At 47.8% G+C, this 22048-nt stretch overlaps 1 protein-coding gene across 1 annotated transcript; it reads right to left on the minus strand.

The window, feature by feature from the left end:
• Positions 1-141: 141 nt before the first annotated feature.
• SAV1 (salvador family WW domain containing protein 1) lies at positions 142-21668 on the minus strand. Its single transcript, XM_071557190.1, has 5 exons — positions 21307-21668; positions 16923-17351; positions 7912-8182; positions 4801-4944; positions 142-1316 (listed from the first exon to the last, which is right to left on the minus strand). The coding sequence occupies exons 1-5, from the start codon at positions 21398-21400 to the stop codon at positions 1118-1120; spliced, it is 1137 nt and encodes a 378-aa protein (XP_071413291.1). The 5' UTR covers positions 21401-21668; the 3' UTR covers positions 142-1117.
• Positions 21669-22048: the final 380 nt, after the last annotated feature.

Raw genomic sequence — 22048 nt, forward strand, 5'->3', positions numbered from 1 at the left:
TCTCATTTTGGCCTTCAGAGTTGGTGTTTTAAGGGAAATTTACCCACTGACAGACCCAGACCCCACGTGGCTTTTACTGCTTTTAAGAACAGTTTATTTGATATTCTAAAAGGCAAAAAAATCAGCCACACAACCCTCCAGTCATGGAACAAAATGATTTTTATTGAAAGAAGAGGATTTACAGGAAATGTACTTGTTTGTCTGCAGTGTTTATTGCACTGGAAAGAATCCATAAATAACATTTCAGGACCAAACCAAATGGAAATGCTGGAGAGGGTAAGTGGACAATTAAAAATTTCCCCCAAATGAGGAGCTTTAATATTTAAAAGACAAAAGCTCGTTAGAAAAGAACAGTAATTGGTGTTACATCCCTGATTTTCCCCGTGGGGTGGCACAGTGACATTGCCTTTGCCTTCCCACCAGAGTGGGTGGGATTTTGTGAAATGCAGTTTACCCAGGATTTAAAAAAACTCTGCTTAGACATCTTGGTCTTTAGGAAGGTCCAAGAGTTCCCCCTCTGAGAGAGAACAAGTAGGAAATGTGGAGTTGAAGTAAAAAATAAGGCAACTCAGGCTTTGCTTCCACAAAGCGCTCGGATCCGACGGCTGGAACAGCTCCTGGTGTTGCTGAACAGGAACAGGGCTGGTGTTCTGTACATTAAAGCTGTAAACAAAGAGCAGAGTTCCCTCAGGAGAGGGATCCCAAATCCCGAGGGAAACACCCTGAACTGGTCATTTGGATTTGGACAAGGTTTGGAAGCCAGAACATCTCACACACAGTTGTGTCTATTGCCCTTAGAAGGTACAGGGTCAGCCTTTAATGCTGCAGCTGACTGGGAGGACGAGACCAGACCAGGGCTCTGATCAAACTCCACGCTGGTTTTCAGGATAACAAACTACTCCTTGCATGGGAAACAAAAAAAAAAAAGATTAACAAACAATCTCCATTTTTATAAACAACACATGTAGAAAAATATTCAAGAGGATAATAACAAAGGTGCAACGTCAACAAAAATAAGCTGCCTTTTCAACGAAAGCACTTCTTTGTCAGAGTTTTGAGTGTGACAGAAACCTGTTAAAGCTGTTGAGTGTCCCCGGGGGGCGCTGGGAGGGCGGGGTCAATAGTTCTTGCCGTGCTGGCTGTACCACTGTTGGCGCTGCTGGCGCTGCTCCAGCTCGGCCAGCAGCGCCTGCCGGAACGCCTCGTACAGCTTCACGATGCGCTCCAGCTCCTTCATGAACAGCAGCTTCAGCATCCCCTGGTACGTGTCCAGGTCCGCCAGCTGGAACAGCTCCCACTTCAGGATGTGGTCGTACCTGCCGGGAGGGAGAGGGGGGTTCAGCTGCTGAAAATTGAGCAGTCACGTCAAAGTGAGCTGGAGAAACAACACAGGGAAACTGCACAAGTTCAGGGCACGCCAAGGGCTGCAGGAATGGTACAGGCCCCCTCGGTGATCAGAATAAACCAACACAAAAACACAGAGGATGAGAGAGCTGGGGGGTCACCTGGAGAAGAGAAGGCTCCAGGGAGACCTGAGAGCCCCTTCCAGAGCCTAAAGGGGCTCCAGGAGAGCTGGAGAGGGACTGGGGACAAGGGATGGAGGGACAGGACACAGGGAATGGCTTCCCATGGCCAGAGGGCAGGGCCGGGTGGGATACTGGGAAGGAATTGGTGGCTGGGAGGGTGGGCAGGCCCTGGCACAGGTTGTCCCATCCCTGGGAGTGTCCCAGGCCAGGCTGGACAGGGCTTGGAGCACCCTGGGATAGCGGGAGGTGTCCCTGCCCATGGCAGGGGGTGGGATGGGATGGACTTAAAGGTCCCTTCCAACTCAAACCATTCCATGATTCCATGAAAAGGCATTTTGGAAGCTTTAAACCAGCAACTCCACCCAGAACAAGCCTCCAAGATTTAGCATAAAATACGTGTTAAAATTAGAGGAACACATTAATGACTCCCTCAGGTCCCTCCCAGGGGACAGGACACTGCCAGCCTGCCCTCCCAGCCCACTTCTGGTCCCAAAGTGTTCTCCTTCCAGCTGCAACGAGCACTCCTGGACACCCAAACCCTCCAATTAACCCATCTGGGCTAATTAGCAGCAATAATCTACAACAGATATTTAATGCTGAGAAAAGCAAGCCCTGAGGTGGTTCCATCCCCACTGCCATGACCCTCCTTTCCTGCTCTCCACTGGGCTTCTAAACACAACTCACTCCCAATCTCATTTTCTGAACTTGGAAATAGGCAGTTGGTGACTGTAATTATTAAAAGAATTGGAGAAATTCATGGAATAACTGAGTTATTTAGTGCAGCCAAGTTACAGGAGAGATGGATTCACTTCAGTGGGGGCTGAAGCCAAAACAGGAGTAAATTCATGCAAATTTATTGCTACACCCACTGAAAGGTCACCAGAGAAGCACCAAGACATGCAGGGGCCTTCCAAAGATGCTCTGAGGAATTTTAACAATTTAATGAACTGCAAACTTCCTAAAGAACAGATTAAAGTTACCCCTAATCTTGACAGGGCTGCACTGCTAAAATCCCTTTTCCCCCAAAAAGAAGAGAAATAACAAATTGCAGCTGTTTGGAGTTGGAGCTCTGCATTGACAAAGAGGGTTCTGAAGGTTTCCAGGCACAAACACCTTGGGAAGGAGCTGATTAAACACCTTTCCCACTCACCATGAGCCAAATCAATCCCACACTGAGAAACAGGAGGTTAAAATGACTTCAGTGCAAAACTGTGCTGAGAATTAAAAGTTTTAAAACTTTAACACTGATTTAAGTTGTCTCAACCTACTTGATACACAGAAATTCCTTAAATTTTTTTTTAAATTGTCTTATATTAATTTCAAGGCAAATATCCATAAAAATCCACACGACACAGGGTGAAATATTTAAAATTACATTGCCTGGATGTGCCAAAGGCCTAAGAAAGGAAAGCAGCCAAATGTGTTTCTAGGAAACAAGTCCTCCCAGAGGTGACAGGAACTCAGAGTGTCCCTGGTGCCTCAGAGTTCTGGGGGATTTTAGGGCAATTTAAATCCTCATGGGCTGCTGGCAAACCCAGCAGTCACAAGAAGTAATAAAATCCATTCAAACTGTAGTTACTCAAAGCAGGTAATAAAAAAAGGGATTTTTTTTTTGTGTAAGTCACTGAACATCACACAGAGCCTGAATTTTCAACTCCAGACTGACCTCCTTGCTGTTGTAAAACTGAGTTTCTCCACGTTCTCCTTATGCAAAAGTACATGATTTAATAACTGTTTTGGGGTTTTATTAGTTTATATGTAGTGTTCCTCTTCTGCAGAGCTGCACCCACTAGAAAATGCAATTTGGTTCATTATCCTCACTCAGATCTTTTCCTGGAGGAGACTCCCTGCCCCTACAGCAGTTTCTTTGACAAAATGGCTTTTTCCTACCATTTAGTTTTAATGAAATCTCTTGAATAGAAGTAGAGATGTCGATCTGTGTTTGGCCTTGCAGAGCCTGGAGGGGCTCCAGGAGAGCTGGAGAGGGACTGGGGACAAGGGATGGAGGGACAGGACACAGGGAGTGGCTTCCCAGGGCCAGAGGGCAGGGCTGGGTGGGATATTGGGAAGGAATTGCTGGCTGGGAGGGTGAGGAGGAGTTGAAATGGATTTCCCAGAGAAGCTGTGGCTGCCCCATCCCTGGGAGTGTCCCAGGCCAGGTTGGACAGGGCTTGGAGCACCCTGGGCTGGTGGGAGGTGTCCCTGCCCATGGCAGGGGGTGCAACAAGCTGAGCTTTAAGATCCCCAACCCAAACCATTCTGTTAGTCCATGATTCTACACCTAAAATTCTTAAAGGTGAACGAAAAATTGTGTTTTAAAAATAAGTGTGAGACACGAGGAAGTGACACCCTAAAAATGTTTCCCGTATTTTCTGAGCAGGTGGTGCCACTCCAACAAATAGACTGGAAGTAAATCCCCCCCTCCACCCTCTGCCAGAGGGGTCTGTGAGCTGCAAGAAGGCCTGGGATGGCTTTAAGTGAGGCCTGAAACAGAGCAAAGTGATGAAGGTTTGGCCCAACCTCCCCATGTGCTGTGAGCACCAGTTTGGATGCAGCACCAGTTTGGATGCAGCACCAGCCCTGATGCAGCACCAGCTCGGATGCAGCACCAGCCCTGATGCAGCACCAGTTTGGAGCCAGCACCAGTTTGGATGCAGCACCAGCTCAGAGGCAGCACCAGCCCTGATGCAGCACCAGTTTGGAGGCAGCACCAGCTCGGATGCAGCACCAGCTCGGAGGCAGCACCAGTTTGGAGGCAGCACCAGTTTGGAGGCAGCACCAGCTCGGATGCAGCACCAGCTCGGAGGCAGCACCAGCTCGGATGCAGCACCAGCTGGGATGCAGCACCAGTTTGGAGGCAGCACCAGTTTGGAGGCAGCACCAGTTTGGAGGCAGCACCAGTTTGGAGGCAGCACCAGCTCGGATGCAGCACCAGCTCAGAGGCAGCACCAGCTCGGATGCAGCACCAGCTCGGAGGCAGCACCAGCCCTGATGCAGCACCAGCTCAGAGGCAGCACCAGCTCAGAGGCAGCACCAGCTCAGAGGCAGCACCAGCTCAGAGGCAGCACCAGTTTGGAGGCAGCACCAGCTCTGGTGCAGCACCAGCTTGGAGGCAGCACCAGCTCAGAGGCAGCACCAGCTCTGGTGCAGCACGAGTTTGGAGGCAGCACCAGCTCGGATGCAGCACCAGCTCTGGTGCAGCTCCAAACGAGTCCCAGTTTGAGTCCCAGAATCCCCCCCAGCCATGCAGAAGGAAACAAAGGCAGTGTCTCACTTGACAGGAGCCCTGGCATAGACCTGCAGCCAGTCGGGGATGTCGGCAGCGTGGTAGGGGTTGGCAGGCACCAGGAGGGGCTGGCTGCGCTCCGGCGGCTGCGGCTGGTACGACACCGGGGGCGGCTGGTCATAGCGGGGCACGCTGGGGAGAGACACACACAGTGAGCTCCGGGACACCGGCACACCCTCAGCACTCACTCGCCCATTAAGACGCACTTTAATGAGTGTGATTAAACACCACACTGCGGGTGGTGCCCCAGCAGGGCTGGACTGAGCAACCACCTGTTGCTGTTGTGGTGTTTTGCTGCAATCACACGGTGAAATTCACCTCACACCCACTCACCAGATGAAAACATTAAATGCATATTTAAAACATTAAAGAAGTATCAATTCAGCCAAATAATGCACCATTTAATATGTCAGAACAAATGTATTCAGGCAGCAGTTGATAAATGACTCCATATGGAGACATCCTCATGTATTTCCTCATATATTCATATATAATACATACAGTATATTTATCTTTTGTGCCACATGTTAAAAAACTTTCTCTTCCTGGGCAACAACGAAATAGTCTGAGTAGCAGAAATCAACTACTGGATTTGGTGTTTAGAATCACAGAATCATAGAATGGATTGGGTTGGAAGAGACCTCTGAGATCATCAAGTCCAACCCTTGATCCAACCCCACTGGGATCACCAGCCCAGGGCACTCAGTGCCCTGGGCTGGTGATCACAGTGGGGTTGGATCAAGATGTGGTGGATTCTCACTCAGTGCCACATCCATAGAATCATAGAATGGATTGGGTTGGAAAAGACCTCTGAGATCATCAAGTCCAACCCTTGTTCCAACTCCAGTCCCTTTACCAGATCATGGCACTCAGTGCCACGGCCAAGCTCAGTTTAAAAACCTCCAGGTATATTCACTTCATTTTACCTTTGGTGTATATTAACTTTGTTTTACTGTTGATGTATGTTAACTTTATTCTACCTTTGGTATATATTAACTTTATCTTACTTTATTTTTTTATGGTTCTCTCAGGCACTCAGCAATAGGACAAGGGGGGCTCAAGCTCTGCCAGGGGAAATTGGAGATGAGAAAAAAATTCTTTGCAGAGAGAGTGCTCAGGGATTGGAATGGGCTGCCCAGAGAGGGGGTGGATTCCCCATCCCTGGAGGTTTTTCAGCTGAGCTTGGCCGTGGCACTGAGTGCCATGATCTGGTAAAGGGACTGGAGTTGGCCCAAGGGTTGGACTTGATGATCTTGGAGGTCTTTTCCAACCCAATCCATTCTATGATTCTATTCCAAGTAGCTAAAATACCAATTTCCATTCTAGACAGGACTTAAACTGATGTTTCAGATGCTCAGACTGGGAACATCAGCTCGAGTTCCTTTCCAGCCTACAGTTCAATTTGCTCTCTTGTTTTGCTGACAGCTGAGGAGCTGCTCTGTTTGAGTGAGTGAGGAGCAATATCCTGTTTCTGAACTTATGACACAAACATGACACAAACCCCCAACAATTCCAACTCCTGAAAGCCTCAGTGCAGATCCAGCAAAGCTCAGGAGACAAACCCCCAACAATCCCAACTCCTGAAAGCCTCAGTGGAGACCCAGCAAAGCTCAGGAGACAAACCCCCAACATTTCCAACTCCTAAAAACCTCAGTGCAGACCCAGCAAAGCTCAGCAGACAAACCCCCAACATTTCCAACTCCTGAAAGCCTCAGTGCAGACCCAGCAAAGCTCAGCAGACAAACCCCCAACAATCCCAACTCCTGAAAGCCTCAGTGCAGACCCAACAAAGCTCAGCAGGCAAACCCCCACTACAAACCTCAGTGCAGACCCAGCAAAGCTCAGCAGACAAACCCCCAACAATTCCAACTCCTTAAAGCCTCAGTGGAGACCCAGCAAAGCTCAGGAGACAAACCCCCAAAAATTTCAACTCCTAAAAACCTCAGTGCAGACCCAGCAAAGCTCAGCAGACAAACCCCCAACAATACCAACTCCTGAAAGCCTCAGTGCAGACCCAGCAAACCTCAGCAGACAAACCCCCAACAATTCCAACTCCTAAAAACCTCAGTGCAGATCCAGCAAAGCTCAGGAGACAAACCCCCAACAATTCCAACTCCTGAAAGCCTCAGTGCAGACCCAGCAAAGCTCAGGAGACAAACCCCCAACAATTCCGACTCCTGAAAGCCTCAGTGCAGACCCAGCAAAGCTCAGGAGACAAACCCCCAACAATTCCAACTCCTGAAAACCTCAGTGCAGATCCAGCAAAGCTCAGGAGACAAACCCCCAACAATTCCAACTCCTGAAAACCTCAGTGCAGATCCAGCAGAGCTCAGGAGACAAACTCCCAACAATTCCAACTCCTGAAAACCTCAGTGCAGACCCAGCAAAGCTCAGCAGACAAACCCCCAACAATCCCAACTCCTGAAAACCTCAGTGCAGATCCAGCAAAGCTCAGGAGACAAACCCCCAACAATTCCAACTCCTGAAATCCTCAGTGCAGATCCAGCAAAGCTCAGGAGACAAACCCCCACTACAAACCTCAGTGCAGACCCAGCAAAGCTCAGGAGACAAACCCCCAACAATTCCAACTTCTGAAAACCTCAGTGCAGACCCAGCAAAGCTCAGCAGACAAACCCCCAACAATTCCAACTCCTGAAAGCCTCAGTGCAGACCCAGCAAAGCTCAGGAGACAAACCCCCATTAAAAACCTCAGTGCAGACCCAGCAAAGCTCAGGAGACAAACCCCCAACAATCCCAACTCCTGAAAGCCTCAGTGCAGACCCAGCAAAGCTCAGGAGACAAACCCCCACTACAAACCTCAGTGCAGACCCAGCAAAGCTCAGGAGACAAACCCCCAATAATTCCAACTCCTGAAAACCTCAGTGCAGATCCAGCAAAGCTCAGGAGACAAACCCCCAATAATTCCAACTCCTGAAAACCTCAGTGCAGATCCAGCAAAGCTCAGGAGACAAACCCCCACTACAAACCTCAGTGCAGACCCAGCAAAGCTCACCTCTGGAAACAACAATCTTTTGGCACGCTGGGACCGAGCCAGTCCCACCCTACTGTGTGGAGGCCCCAGGGGAGGGGCTGCCCTACCTGGGGGCACAGGGGTGCTTGTACTGAGCCCTCTTGTTGATGTGATCCACGTAGTAGACCCCGAACTCGGCCGACTCCACGCGCTCCCAGCCCGGCGGGAGCCCCTCCCGCTCCAGGGGGTGGCTCCAGTGGGTGGTGTTGGTGTTGTGGTCGATGTAGTATTTCCTTCCTCTGATAGTCCAGTCCACTGACCAGCCAGGGGGAAGGGGCAGGTCCTCAGAGCTGTGGTTGGTTAAGTTCCCCAGGGATGTGGCAGCGACTCTGCCGATGCCTGGAGACAAAGGGAGGGCAGAGTTTGGTCAGAGCTCCACAGGAGTGGCAGTTTCTGTCACATCATTTATCTACACAAACCCTCTTTTTCCAGTTACAGGCAGAAATCACAACCATCCAACAAAGCCTTTCAGATGAACCAGCCAAGAACAGCAACAGGACCAGGTAAAACAAGAGAGAGGGACAAGGAGGAATCAGGAGGTGATTAAATTCCCAGCTCTTCCCTGGACACACAACACACATCACTGAATTTAAGAAACTGCTCATTAGCACTTTAAAAATATAAAATTTAACATGCTAAAAAAGCCCAAATTTAGGCCTGCTTAGCTAAACCCATAACAGAGATGTACTAAAAAAATCCAGTTCCTTGCCTATCCTTTCCTATGGATAATTAGGATGCTGGATGGAATTAAAGACATAATGGCAATTAAGGAGAATTAATTAAAAAATACCCCCTAAACCTCCCAACCACAAAAACACAGTGACATAATCAGGAATGTTGCAGGTCTCCTTCTGTTCCTGGAATGTGCTGGCCCAAACTCAGCTCAATTTTTTCAATCCTTTCTTTAGTTTCCCTCAGTTCTCCCAGTCCTAAACAGCCTCTGGCTTTGAAGAAATCCCAATTGTCTTTCCATCCCACAACCAAATGCATTTATTCAATCACAATATCTCTGTTTGTGTGTCCCTATTTCCCAAAGGCAGGAGGAGGGATTTGGGAGCCACTTTTCCCACTTTTTTAGGAGCCAGAAAGTGCCCCCACCACACCCCCCACGTTCCCTGATGGGAACACAACCCCTTTCCTTCTGTTTTCCAGGACTAACATTTTTGTGTGATTGTTTTTTGAGAGGCAGGAAGGGAAAGGCAGAGTCTCTCTCACCTAAAATGACTGAGAACTGGGTGGATTATTTCCTAATAAAATGTGACATTTATGAACAATAAAGCCACGTGAAGGCTCCAAAGCAACTGGAGGAATATAAAATAAATTAAAAAGCCCCTCAGATTGTTCTTTAAAACTCTGTGCTCATCCACAAATCTTTTCATGTTCTGAGCTGTCTGGCCTTAGAGAATTCCCCCTTGTGTCAGTACTTACCTATTGTCCAGCCCACAAAGGGGAGCTGAGGGCTGTGTCCATCTTTAATTGGGATTAAACAACCTCTAGGCCTTTATTCCAGAGGAAAAAAAAACATCCTGGAGGATTCCTGAGCTTTGGAAATGCAATTTCAGCCCCTCACTCCAGTCACGTCACTTGTTTGGTTTTCATTCCAGAGACAAAATACAAACATTTCATGTTGAAAATACTTTAAATAAACAAAGCCTGGATTTTCTCCAACTGACTGGACTGCTGGGTTGTAATTCCAGGTATTTTTGTGACTATTTATATTTACATATTTATATTATTTTATAATAGTGACTATTAAATCAACACTGCCAGGAGATCTGAACACACAAACTGGGAAGAAACCCACCCATATTTTCTTTTTACTGTTAAAACCAGCACATACCTGTATTTTTTACAGTTCCTCCTGCTTAAATCCAGCAAACACACATTTATATTTATATTTATAATTATATTTATATTTAATTTATAATTATATTTATATTTAATTTATATTTATATTTATAATTATATTTATATTTAATTTATATTTATATTTATTTATATTTATTCCCTGCTTCCCAACACCTGGAATTCTGTATTAAAAGCTGCCCCATCCATCCTCTGCCCCAGAAATTCCCTTGATGTGGATTCTCCCAATAACAGCTTTTTTTTTTTAATTTCCACAATGTAAAGAACAAAAATTACACCAGACCCCAAACATTTTGTACCTTCTTTTGCCATTTTGGTTTCAAATATGAAGAAGCATTAAAATAAACTCCTGTACCAAGAGTGTTCCATGACCATGGAATCAAAGGCCACATTTGTAAACTGATAGTTGCAAATATTTCAAGTTGTAACTATCATTTTTCCCCTTTAAAGTCACGGAGCATTCTGGAATTTTTGCTGTGTTGGAAGTTTTAAGATGTTGATACTCACAGTGCCCTAAAGCCTCAACCCATTAAAATTAACAATTAGTACAAGTTAGAGGGTTTTTTTAATATAAATGGAGGTTAACTAGAGATGAAAAGGAATTAAATGTTGGTTTTCCTGACAGGACTGGCTGATGCTCTGAGGGAGATGGAAATAGAGGTGCGATAAAAAAGCTCCTGCTGTGATTCTGAAGGAGAAGAGAAGAGGAAAATTGACTTTTTCACACAGATATATAGATATATATATATATATATATATACACACACACACACCCCTGGAAGTATCTAATTAGACTGAACAACACTAAGAGTAAATTCCATGTGATCTTTCCCAAAATATAAACCAAAGAAGGAAGTTCCAAGCCAGCCTAAACCATGGACTGTGGAGCTGCCTTTTCCAGGGACAATGCCAGGAATGACCCTCCTCTGTGTTCAAATTCCAGGCAAAGCCTGAGCTCCCAAACTTTCCCAGCACCCCCCAAAGCTCCACAGAGGATTTTCCCTGGATTAGGGGTTGGTACCAGATTGAAGCATCCCAAATACACAACCTGAGCTGGTTTTATCCAAACATGTGGTGTAACCCCTGGGATTTTCCTGTGGGGGAAGGATCTGATCTCTGCCATGGGAGAAGCTAACCCAGGCCAGTTGAACCAATCCACTGAACTCTCAGGGTTTTCTTGCTCACAGTTTTACCTAAAACAAGAAAGAAATTCCCATTCTTCCAGCTTTCCCAAGGAACAGAGTTCCTTAAATTATCTGCTTTTCCCAAATGTTTCCTTTCCTCTGCTCTTTATAACAGTGAGGGGCCCTGTTAGATCTAAAGGATGGTCAACAATTAATTTGAATTTATGGAGTTGTAAATCCTTTTCAGAATGTCTCTTTAGAGCTTGTCCAGCCTCAGTTGGCAATTCTGGTTATAATGATATAATATTATATAAGGGAATATATAGATGGTCTATAATGGGAGCTATAGATGGTCTATAATGGGATCTATAGATGATCTATAATGGGATCTACAGATGGTCTATAATGGGCTATAGATGGTCTACAATGGGATCTATAGATGGTCTATAATGGGCTATAGATGGTCTACAATGGGATCTACAGATGGTCTATAATGGGATCTATAGATGGTCTATAATGAGCTATAGATGGTCTATAGTGGGATCTATGGATAGTCTATAATGGGAGCTATAGATGGCCTATAATGGGCTATAGATGGTCTATAATGGGCTACAGATGGTCTATAATGAGCTATAGATGGTCTATAATGGGATCTACAGATGGTCTATAATGGGCTACAGATGGTCTATAATGGGATCTATAGATGGTCTATAATGGGATCTATAGATGGTCTATAATGGGAGCTATAGATGGTCTATAATGGGATCTATAGATGGTCTATAATGGGATCTATAGATGGTCTATAATGGGCTATAGATGGTCTATAATGGGATCTGTAGATGGTCTATAATGGGATATAGATGGTCTATAGTGGGATCTATAGATGGTCTATAATGGGATCTACAGATGGTCTATAATGGGATCTATAGATGGTCTATAATGGGATCTATGGATGGTCTATAATGGGAGCTATGGATGGTGTATAATGGGATCTATGGATGGTCTATAATGGGATCTATGGATGGTCTATAATGGGAGCTATAGATGGCCTATAATGGGCTATAGATGGTCTATAATGGGCTATAGATGGTCTATAATGGGATCTATAGATGGTCTATAATGGGATCTATAGATGGTCTATAATGGGATCTATAGATGGTCTATAGTGGTGTTGCTGTTGCTTTTAAGGAACATCAATATTAAAATTATTTGGGCCTTTGCTTTTTCCTTCCTTTTCTAAACTACAGGACCTCCAATTTAGGGTCTTGAATTACCATCCTGAACTTTGAGCACCACATTCCAGTGCCAAGAGTTCCTTCCCTTAAAAATGTGTCTTAATGAAGTTCCAAATGTGAAAAATCTGGAGTGTTTTCTTCCAGTCAGGGAGTTGTGCTGGGTTTGCTCCACCAGGATGGAACAAAAGGAACTGGAATTGATATGGATATTCCCTGTCCAAGTACAGGGGAGGGAAGATTTCCAGGGGAGGGGAGATTCCCAGGGGAGGGGAGATTTCCAGGGTAGCAAAGGGCAAAGTTTTTCAGTGTGTTGGGTAGGAAGGACAGAAGGAAAATCCCAAAAAGGGATAAAGGGAAAAAAGGGAAAAGCTCAGAGGGGAAAGTGGCCCTTTGGCAGGAACTGGTGTTGGCAGGGAGGTCTCAGGGCTCAGGAATTCCCACAGCAGCCTCAGCCACAACTCAAAGTGCTGAAGAACCAACCAAGGCAAAAAATATTTGTCTTTAATTAGCACAAAGTGTCTTCAGAGCCTTTTTTCAGGATGCCAAAACCTTTTCCCTTCTCCTCAGCAAAGAGGGATGAAGGACAGGAAGAGGAGATGAACAAACTGTTTAATTTGAAGGGAATAAGCAAAAAGCAGTTGCAATAATTTCTGTCTAACAGGTCTGCAGGTTCCAGGCCTTCCTAACCCACTCCAGAGCATCCAAAGGAACTTCCTGAGCACAAGAACCTCTTTTGTCAGAGGGAATGGGGCATTCCAAGCAGGCCCAACCTCCCAAATAGGAAAGGACAGGAAGAACTCTGAAAGCTGCAAGAATTTTGCTGCAGAATTACTGCAAAATCAGCACAAAGGAGAGACCTGGAGAAGAGGAGGCTCAGAGGTGACCTCAGCACTGTCTGGAACTGCCTGAAGGGAAGTTCTGGCCAGGTGGGGGTTGGTCTCTTCTCCCAGGCACTCAGCAATAGGACAAGGGGGCACGATGGGCTCAAGCTCTGCCAGGGGAAATTGAAGTTGGAGAGCAGAAAATAATTCCTTAGAGAGAGAGTGCTCAGGGATTGGAATGGGCTGCCCAGAGAGGGGGTGGATTCCCCATCCTTGGAGGTTTTTAAGGTGAGCTTGGCCGTGGCACTGAGTGCCATGATCTGGTAAAGGGACTGGAGTTGGACCAAGGGTTGGACTTGATGATCTCAGAGGTCTTTTCCAACCCAATCCATTCTGTGATTCTGTGATTTTATGGATGTGGCACTGAGTGAGAATCCACCACATCTTGATCCAACCCCACTGTGATCACCAGCCCAGGGCATGGAGTGCCCTGGGCTGGTGATCACAGTGGGGTTGGATCAAGGATTTGACTTGATGATCTCAGAGGTCTCTTCCAACCCAATCCATTCTATGATTCTAAGGAAGAAAATCAGAGCAGTGCACACACCCAAAACCAAAATTATGGCTATTTTAGCTCTAAATAAGCCTCATGTAATGATTTATATTTATTTTTCCCTTCTATTAAACACAACCCCCAGTTTACAATTAAGGGGCACGACTTAGAGGATGAACTGACTCTCACCAAAGCACTCTGTGAATTGTTTCCCTCCTCTGCCACCCCAGGGAAATAATTCCAATCCAAAAAATCAGCAGAATTTAATTGGTGATTAAAAGGAAATTTAGTGAAAATGAGAAAAGGAGGAGATGGGAGAATTGAATGACAGAGAAAACACGACTTGAAGGGGAAATGTCTATGAAAGAGCATGAAATGCTGTCAACAAACTGCTGGAAAACCACAGGATTTTCTTAAAAAAATCTGGTGAACACTTTAAAGATCTCACTGAGAACACGTTTTCAGCTTCTCTGCTAATTATAAAGAGGTGAATCTTTATAAAGCTGAAACTCACAGGCACCTCCTCATTTCCCAAAAATCATCTGGTGTGACCAGCACGAAATGAAACAGCAACAGCAACAACATCTCAGGCAACATTTCCTTGGGAATCCACCCAAAATGTGCCAGAGGGAAGGTGGGAGAGGAGGGAAAGGGGCGAATCCAACAGTTACAGACCCCAGCTAAGAAACAGCCTTTTATTTGTATAGTTATCAGGCAGTTTTGCCAACAATTATCTCAATTAAGAATATCCATCAGGTCAAACATTTAGAAACAAGAATGGAGACATAGAAGGAAAAGGGAATTTAGACAAAGTGAAAGTAAAAGGTCTGGATTGTGGAAATGCTGGAAAAAAGGAATGAGAAATTAAAGGAAAATTACTGGAGCTCAAGGGAAACACTCAAGGTTTGAAGGCATGGATGGCTCAAATAAAAAGGAGCTTCATGGTGGGATGAAAATAAGAAAATCTAAACTTTTCTTATTTTGGGCCACATAATTATTTGACTGGGAAAAAGCAACAGGAATTATTGCAAAGAGGAACAAAATGAAGGACAGAAGTCAATATTCTTACTGTGGTGAAACAGAATTTCAGAGTTCATATTCCATGCTGGGATGGATTGAAAAAAAATAGAGGAAAGGGAAACACTTTGGCAGACAAAAGGCTCAGCCTTGTCTCTCCCTACAAATGGTAAAATCCTCACCCATTACAAAATCTGGGCAGAATTTGTTCCAAATGTTAAAGATGGGATTGAACAACAAAGACCAAACAAACAGCAGAAGATACTTTGTGATTTCCAGGGCTAAGGGGACACAGGTAAACAAACAGCAGGGGAAAAAATCTATTTAGAAAGAAGATGTTGCTACAACTGAGAAAAATATGGCTGGGAAGCCCCACTTTTAGTTTCCTTTAAAAATCTGATTGATTTAAACTCCACTTTCAAGGTAGAGCTTTAGTTTTTGAATTAAGACACAGCAACTGTAGTAATTTTGAGCTCAAACTGCAGGATTGGCTTCTGAAATCCTCCCCTCCTGCCTCTGTTCCCACAACATCCCAGCACACCCCACCAGGTGATCTGTTACCTCAACCAGGCAAGTGTTTAATGACTGTTGGAAGAGCAACAACCAGCAGAGATGGAGGCAAATCAGATGAACTCAGCAAACTAAAGGAGGATTAGGGCAGCAAGGCTTCAATAAATACTTGAGAATTTCCTGCCTGACAGTTCTACCATCATCCTTCTCTCACTTTTCATGGAAATGTTCTGTGCTAAAGGAAACCCAAAGCACTGACAGGTTCTAATTCCACACAGGAGCTCCAACATTTAATGCTGGATGTTCTTCCCAGAAGGAGTTTTATTTTATTAGAGACTAATTAGTTTTGTTTGCAGATTACAAGTGGCAACGTGTCTCATGTTGAAGGTCCATTATTGACAGGTCTGAAATGTTTGTTTCAAACTCCTCCTTGCACATATTTTTGCAGCATCAAATAAAGAATATCATATTTCTGAATTTAATGGATTCTTCTTTTTTTATGCTGTTCTTTGGAAAAGAAAGACAAATTCCAGGGAAACTGAGAGGGAAAACAGGCATATTTACAAACCATATGAAAAGCTGAAAGAAAGGAGTCAAGGACTAGGACTGGATGTTAATTTGCTAATTGCACAAAGTAGTCATTCTTTCCTTTCATTATTTATAGGAAATTATTTTAATTATTGAGGTCAAATTAAAATAATTAAATGAAGGAAGACAATGAAAGGTAAATATAATAATAATAATAATAATAATAATAATAATAATAATAATAATAATAATAATGATAATAATAAAAATAAAAATAATGATGATAAAAATAAAAATAATGATGATAATAATAACAATAATAATAATAAAAATAAAAATAAAATTAAAAATAATATAATAATGATAATGATGGTAATAATAATAAAAATTAAATTAAAAATAATATAATAATAATGATGATGATAATAATAACAATATGATAATAATAATAATAATAATAATGCAACGTTATAATTTAGAGCTGTTGGTTATTTTCTATATTATGAAACTAGTAGATATCCCCTAAAAATAATAAAAATAAACCACCTTCTTAGCCAGGAACTGATGCAAATTTAGGTAGAGGAGTTAATAAATGTTTGGCATTAAAAAAAACCCAAATTTGCTCTACCTCACCCCATTTAATTAATTAGTAAATCCTGGAATAAGGACTATTTTTCCTTTCTGGATATACGTGGCATTGAGTGCCATGATCTGATAAAGGGACTGGAGTTGGACCAAGGGTTGTACTTGATGATCTCAGAAGGCTTTTCCAACCCAATCCATTCTGTGATTCTATGGATGTGGCACTGAGTGAGAATCCACCATGTCTTGATCCAACCCCACTGTGATCACCAGCCCAGGGCACAGAGTGCCAGAGTGATCCCAGTGGGGTTGGATCAAGGGTTGGACTTGATGATCTCAGAGGTCTCTTCCAACCCAACTGAGAAGAGCAACGAGGCTGGAGAAGGGACTGGAGCACAAGTGCTGTGGGGAGAGGCTGAGGGAGCTGGGGGTGTTTAGCCTGGAGGAGGCTCAGGGGTGACCTCAGCACTGTCTGGAACTGCCTGAAGGGAAGTTCTGGCCAGGTGGGGGTTGGTCTCTTCTCCCAGGCACTCAGCAATAGGACAAGGGGGCACGATGGGCTCAAGCTCTGCCAGGGGAAATTGAAGTTGGAGAGCAGAAACAAATTCTTTGCAGAGAGAGTGCTCAGGCATTGGAATGGGCTGCCCAGAGAGGGGGTGGATTCCCCATCCCTGGAGGTTTTTAAGGTGAGCTTGGTCGTGGCACTGAGTGCCATGATCTGGTAAAGGGACTGGAGTTGGCCCAAGGGTTGGAATTGATGATCTCGGAGGGCTTTTCCAACCCAATCCATTCTATGATTCTATATCCCACGGCTGTTTTCCCCAGATCTCGGCCCGCCCTTACCCGAGGCGTGCCTGCCGTGGCTCTGGGCCATCCTGTGCAGCAGCTGCTCCCCGCCGTGCTCGTAGTACCGCAGCTCGTCGTGGGGGCGCTCGCTCAGCTGCCGCCGCCGCTGGGCACCGTACAGCGGGTCGTAGTAATAGCAGCGGGCACCGGCATCGCCGTTCTCCAACCCGGCGCCCGCCTCGGCCAGGAAGGGCTGCGAGGAGGACGAGCCGTATTCCCGCGCCAGGTAGGAGGGCGCCGACAGTCTGTGGCTCTCCCGCCTCAGGATCTCGTGAGGAGGCCTCTGCACCGGGGTCCGGAGGAAACTCTGGTTCCTGGAGATGATTCCATCTCCGGTGGTGTATGGGGAAGGTGTGGAGTCAGGAGGGCAGATGTCAGTTCGTCTGGGAATGGTCGGACCGTGACGGATAAAGGAAGGCATCAGATCTGGTTGGGAACAGGGAGAGAAGTCACAACTCTGCCTGTGCTTACACAGAAATTACCCTACCAGCACCCCAAAAGTGAGGAAATCCATGTATGAAACCCACTGAATGCACAGACAAACAGGAGGGAGCACACGTGCTGTGGGGAGAGGCTGAGGGAGCGAGGGGTGTTTAGTCTGGAGAAGAGGAGGCTCAGATCCTGTCCTGGATCCAAACTAGCGTGGCCAGCAGGCCCAGGGCAGTGACCCTTCCCCTGGACTCTGCCTTGGGGAGGCCACACCTTGAGTGTTGTGTTCAGTTCTGGGCCCCTCAGTTGAGGAAAGAGATTGAGGGGCTGGAGCGGGGCCAGAGAAGAGCAACGAGGCTGGAGAAGGGACTGGATGTGGCACTGAGTGTCCCCTTAAACACCTCCAGGGACAGAGAATCCACCTCCAGGGACAGAGAATCCACCTCCAGGGACAGAGAATCCACCATGTCTTGATCCAACCCCACTGTGATCACCAGCCCAGGGCACTCAGTGCCCTGGGCTGGTGATCCCAGTGGGGTTGGATCAAGGGTTGCACTTGATGATCTCAGAGGTCTCTTCCAACCCAACTGAGAAGAGCAACGAGGCTGGAGAAGGGACCGGAGCACAAGTGCTGTGGGGAGAGGCTGAGGGAGCTGGGGGTGTTTAGCCTGGAGGAGGCTCAGAGGTGACCTCAGCACTGTTTGGAACTGCCTGAAGGGAAGTTCTGGCCAGGTGGGGGTTGGTCTCTTCTCCCAGGCACTCAGCAATAGGACAAGGGGGCACGATGGGCTCAAGCTCTGCCAGGGGAAATTGAAGTTGGAGAGCAGAAAAAAATTCTTTGCAGAGAGAGTTCTCAGGGATTGGAATGGGCTGCCCAGAGAGGGGGTGGATTCCCCATCCCTGGAGGTTTTTCAACTGAGCTTGGCTGTGGCACTGAGTGCCATGATCTGGTAAAGGGACTGGAGTTGGAGCAAGGATTGGACTTGCTGATCTCAGAGGGCTTTTCCAACCCAATCCATTCTGTGATTCTATGATGGGAATGCTGCAGAGTGCACTGGTGCAACAGAAACCAGCACACCCCACCAGGAATAAACTGGTGCCAGGACTGTGCAGTTCCTGCCAGTAAAACTGCAGCTACAACAAACAAGCAAACCCCAATCCCATCAAAAAACACATAAACAAAAAAACCCCCAAACCTCCCACTCAGAGCTGTGCCCACATCAGTCAGGGTTTGTATTTCTATTACAAGTGTCAAGAAAATCCAAATATCCCGGGCACTTCTTCACTGGGAATGTTAAACTTCTGAACTGGGAACAACAAGATGTCAATGCCCACACAGTCACAGGGATCCAAGACAGAAACAGGAACAGAATCCACACTATATCCACTCATCCCAAAGCCACAAAGTTCAGCCAGAGAAATGCTGTCATTCTGCATGTGTTAAATTCTCAAATTACCCCAGAGATATTTCACTTTCTCCTTTACAATTTCACTGCCTCCCTCCACTAAGTGAAACATTCCTCCTCTCCCTGCTTTTACTTCCAACATGATATAAATTAAATAATTTCCCTCCAGGGAAGTCAACACAAATGACAACTTTCATTTAGACTGAGGTTATGCCTATTATTAATTACTAGTTATTAATAAACTCTTACAAGTAAAATGTAACTCTCAGGGTGAAACTCTTGTGTGCCCCAGAAGGTGTCAGCAGTGTAAGAGCTGGTTATTAGAGCTAAGTGTGTACATTTATGAACCCCTCAGGCACACCACAGCTTAACAGAACAAAAATTAGTGGGTTTTGGTGTTTAAGGACTGCCAATGCAATCAGACTACCACATTATTTTGCCTCCTGACTGGGGAACCAGCTGGTCATGCAGCAAATACTGCCAGAAAAGCTGAGTGCCTGCCCCTGCCAGCAAATCAGATTCTGCTAGCTGGGAACTCCAACCTAATCCTGCAGTTACAGGGTAAATAAACACATTTCAGTCTCGGGTTGCCTTCAAAGATCAACAAAGAAAGTGCCCTTTCAGTGGGTATTTGCCAGTGTTTTGTCCAGTCCCAGGAAAACGGGGCTGTGGCATCAGAGCCAGGTGAGCCACGGGGTGCATTCCAGGTGAGCTCAGCGGGCTGAGTCATGGATAAGACCTGGAACATTTGCTCCCTCAGGGATTTTATGCAACTGCCTGGCAAGACAGTTATCTCATTGCCAAAGCACAGTGCCCAGAGAGGGGAAACAACCACTGCTCCATTCTGGAAAGAGAGGGGTCACAGAACCATGGAATGACAGAATGGTGTGGGTGGGAAGGGCCCCTGAGGATCAGCCAGGGGCAGGGACACCTCCCACTGTGCCAGGCTGCTCCCAGCCCTGTCCAACTCAGGCTTGTCATCCCTTCAGTTCACGTGAAAACCAAGTCTGGAGACTCCCTGAACCCCAACCTGGTGGAACTGAGCAATCCATGAACCCCACAAGGTCGGACACAAAGAGCACAACCTGTGTGGCTCTGGCTTTGAAATTGCCTTTAACTTCCCTCGGTCACCTCCCAGCGGGAATAAACACACAGCGGGAAACACCCACTGCCACAGGGATAACTCCCCTCCAGGGGATGCCACACACACACAGGGATACCCTCCCACACAGGGATATCCCCCCACCCAGGGATACCCTCCAACAAAGGGATACCCCCCAACAAAGGGATACCCCCCCCAACAAAGGGAAACCCCCCCAAAAAAAGGGATACCCCTCCAACAAAGGGATACCCCCCTCCAACAAAGGGATACCCCCCTCCAACAAAGGGATACCCCCCCAACAAAGGGATACCCCCCCCAACACAGGGATACCCCCCCCCCAACACAGGGATACCCCCCCCAACAAAGGGATATCCCCCCAACAAAGGGATATCCCCCCCCAACAAAGGGATATCCCCCCCCCAACAAAGGGATATCCCCCCCCCAACAAAGGGATATCCCCCCCCCAACAAAGGGATATCCACACACAAGGATAACCTCCCCACAGGGATACCCCCCAACAAAGGGATACCCACAAACATAAAGGGATACCCCCCCAGGGATATCCCCCCCAGGGATACTCCCCCCCACAGGGACACCCCCCAACAAAGGGATACCCACAAACATAAAGGGATACCCCCCCAGGGATATCCCCCACACACACAGGGATAACCCCCAACAAAGGGATATCCCCCCACACAAGGACATCCCCCCCCCCCTCCCCACAGGGATACCCTCCACTGGGATACCCACACACAAAGATACCCCAACAAAGGGATACCCACAAACACAAAGGGATACCCCCCAATAGAAAAGGATAAGCCCACACACAGAGATACCCACACACACACAGGGATACCTCCACACACACACAGGGATACCCCCCCCCACACACAGGGATACCCACAAACACAAAGGGATACACATAAACACACAGGGATACCCCTCCCAATAGGGATATCCTCCCCAACACAGGGATACCCCCAACAAAGGGATACCCATAAAGGGATATCCTCCCCCCCCCAGAGATAACCCCCCTCCCGGGGATGCCCCCCAACAAAGGGATACCCTCCACACACACACAGGGATATCCCCCCAACAAAGGGATACCCACAAACACAAAGGGATACCCTCCCCACACACACAGGGATACCCCCAACAAAGCGAGACCTTCACACAGGGATACCCACAGACACACAGGGATACACCCCCTCACAGGAATACCACCCCCCCCCACAGGGATACCTCCCCCCTCAGGCATAACCCCTCCACAGGGATAGCCCCCCTCAGGGGTAACCCCTCCACAGGGATACCCCCCCTCAGGGATAACCCCCCTCCACAGGGATACCCCCACCTTCCCTTCACGGCCCCCCCCCCAGGCCGCGCCGCTCCAGGCCCCGCACACAAAGGCCTGGTCTCGCCCGCCGGTGCCCCCCCCGACACTCACTCCGCAGCAGCGGGCTGGTCTCCTTCTTCACGTACTTCCCCTGCACCTCGCCCGGCTTGGAGAGCTCCGTGCGCGTCTTCTTGCGCGACAGCATCCCACCTCCCGGCCCGCCGCCACCGCCCGCATGCCCGGAGCCGCTGCCCGCGCCGCACGGCCGGGGCAGGGGGTCCGGCCGGCCCCGGGGGTCGGGACGGGACCGGGGTGGGGATGCGGGTGGGGATGGGGGCCGGGACGAGGGTTGGGATGAGGGCTGGGATCAGGGCTGGAATAGGGGCCGGGGGCGCTGAGGGGGCGCAGCGGCCGCGCGGGGGGTTGTGGGAGCGCGGAGGGCGCCGCCCTGCGGGCCGGGCCGGGGCGGGCGGGAACGGCCACAGCGCCCCCGCGCGGGCGGGAGGGCACGGGGGACACGGGAGGGGACAGGGGGACAGGGGAGGGGCACGGGGGGGGACACGGGGGGAACAGGGGACACGGGGGGACACGGGGGGACGGGGGAGGGGCACGGGGGGGTACACGGGGGGGAACAGGGGACACGGGGGGGCACGGGGGACACGGGGGGACAGGGGAGGGGCACGGGGGACACGGGGAGACAGGGGAGGGGCACGGGGGGGGGACACGGGAGGAGACAGGGGGACAGGGGAGGGGCACGGGGGGGGGACACGGGGGGGACACGGGGGGGGGGGGCACGGGGGACACGGGGGGGCACGGGGGACAAAGGACGGAGAGGGCACAGCGCCCCCCGCGC

This window comes from Pithys albifrons, chromosome 6, assembly GCF_047495875.1.
Source record: "Pithys albifrons albifrons isolate INPA30051 chromosome 6, PitAlb_v1, whole genome shotgun sequence".
NCBI classification, from domain to species: Eukaryota; Metazoa; Chordata; class Aves; order Passeriformes; family Thamnophilidae; genus Pithys; species Pithys albifrons.

Excerpts from the sequence above, each read along its gene's own strand:
- SAV1 (XM_071557190.1), bottom strand. The coding sequence starts at position 21,400 with ATGCTGTCGCGCAAGAAGACGCGCACGGAGCTCTCCAAGCCGGGCGAG. Across the intron at positions 17,352-21,306 it reads GACCAGCCCGCTGCTGCGGA|ATCTGATGCCTTCCTTTATC; the intron begins GTGAGTGTCGGG and ends GTTCCCAACCAG. Across the intron at positions 8,183-16,922 it reads CCACGGCAGGCACGCCTCGG|GCATCGGCAGAGTCGCTGCC; the intron begins GTAAGGGCGGGC and ends CTTTGTCTCCAG.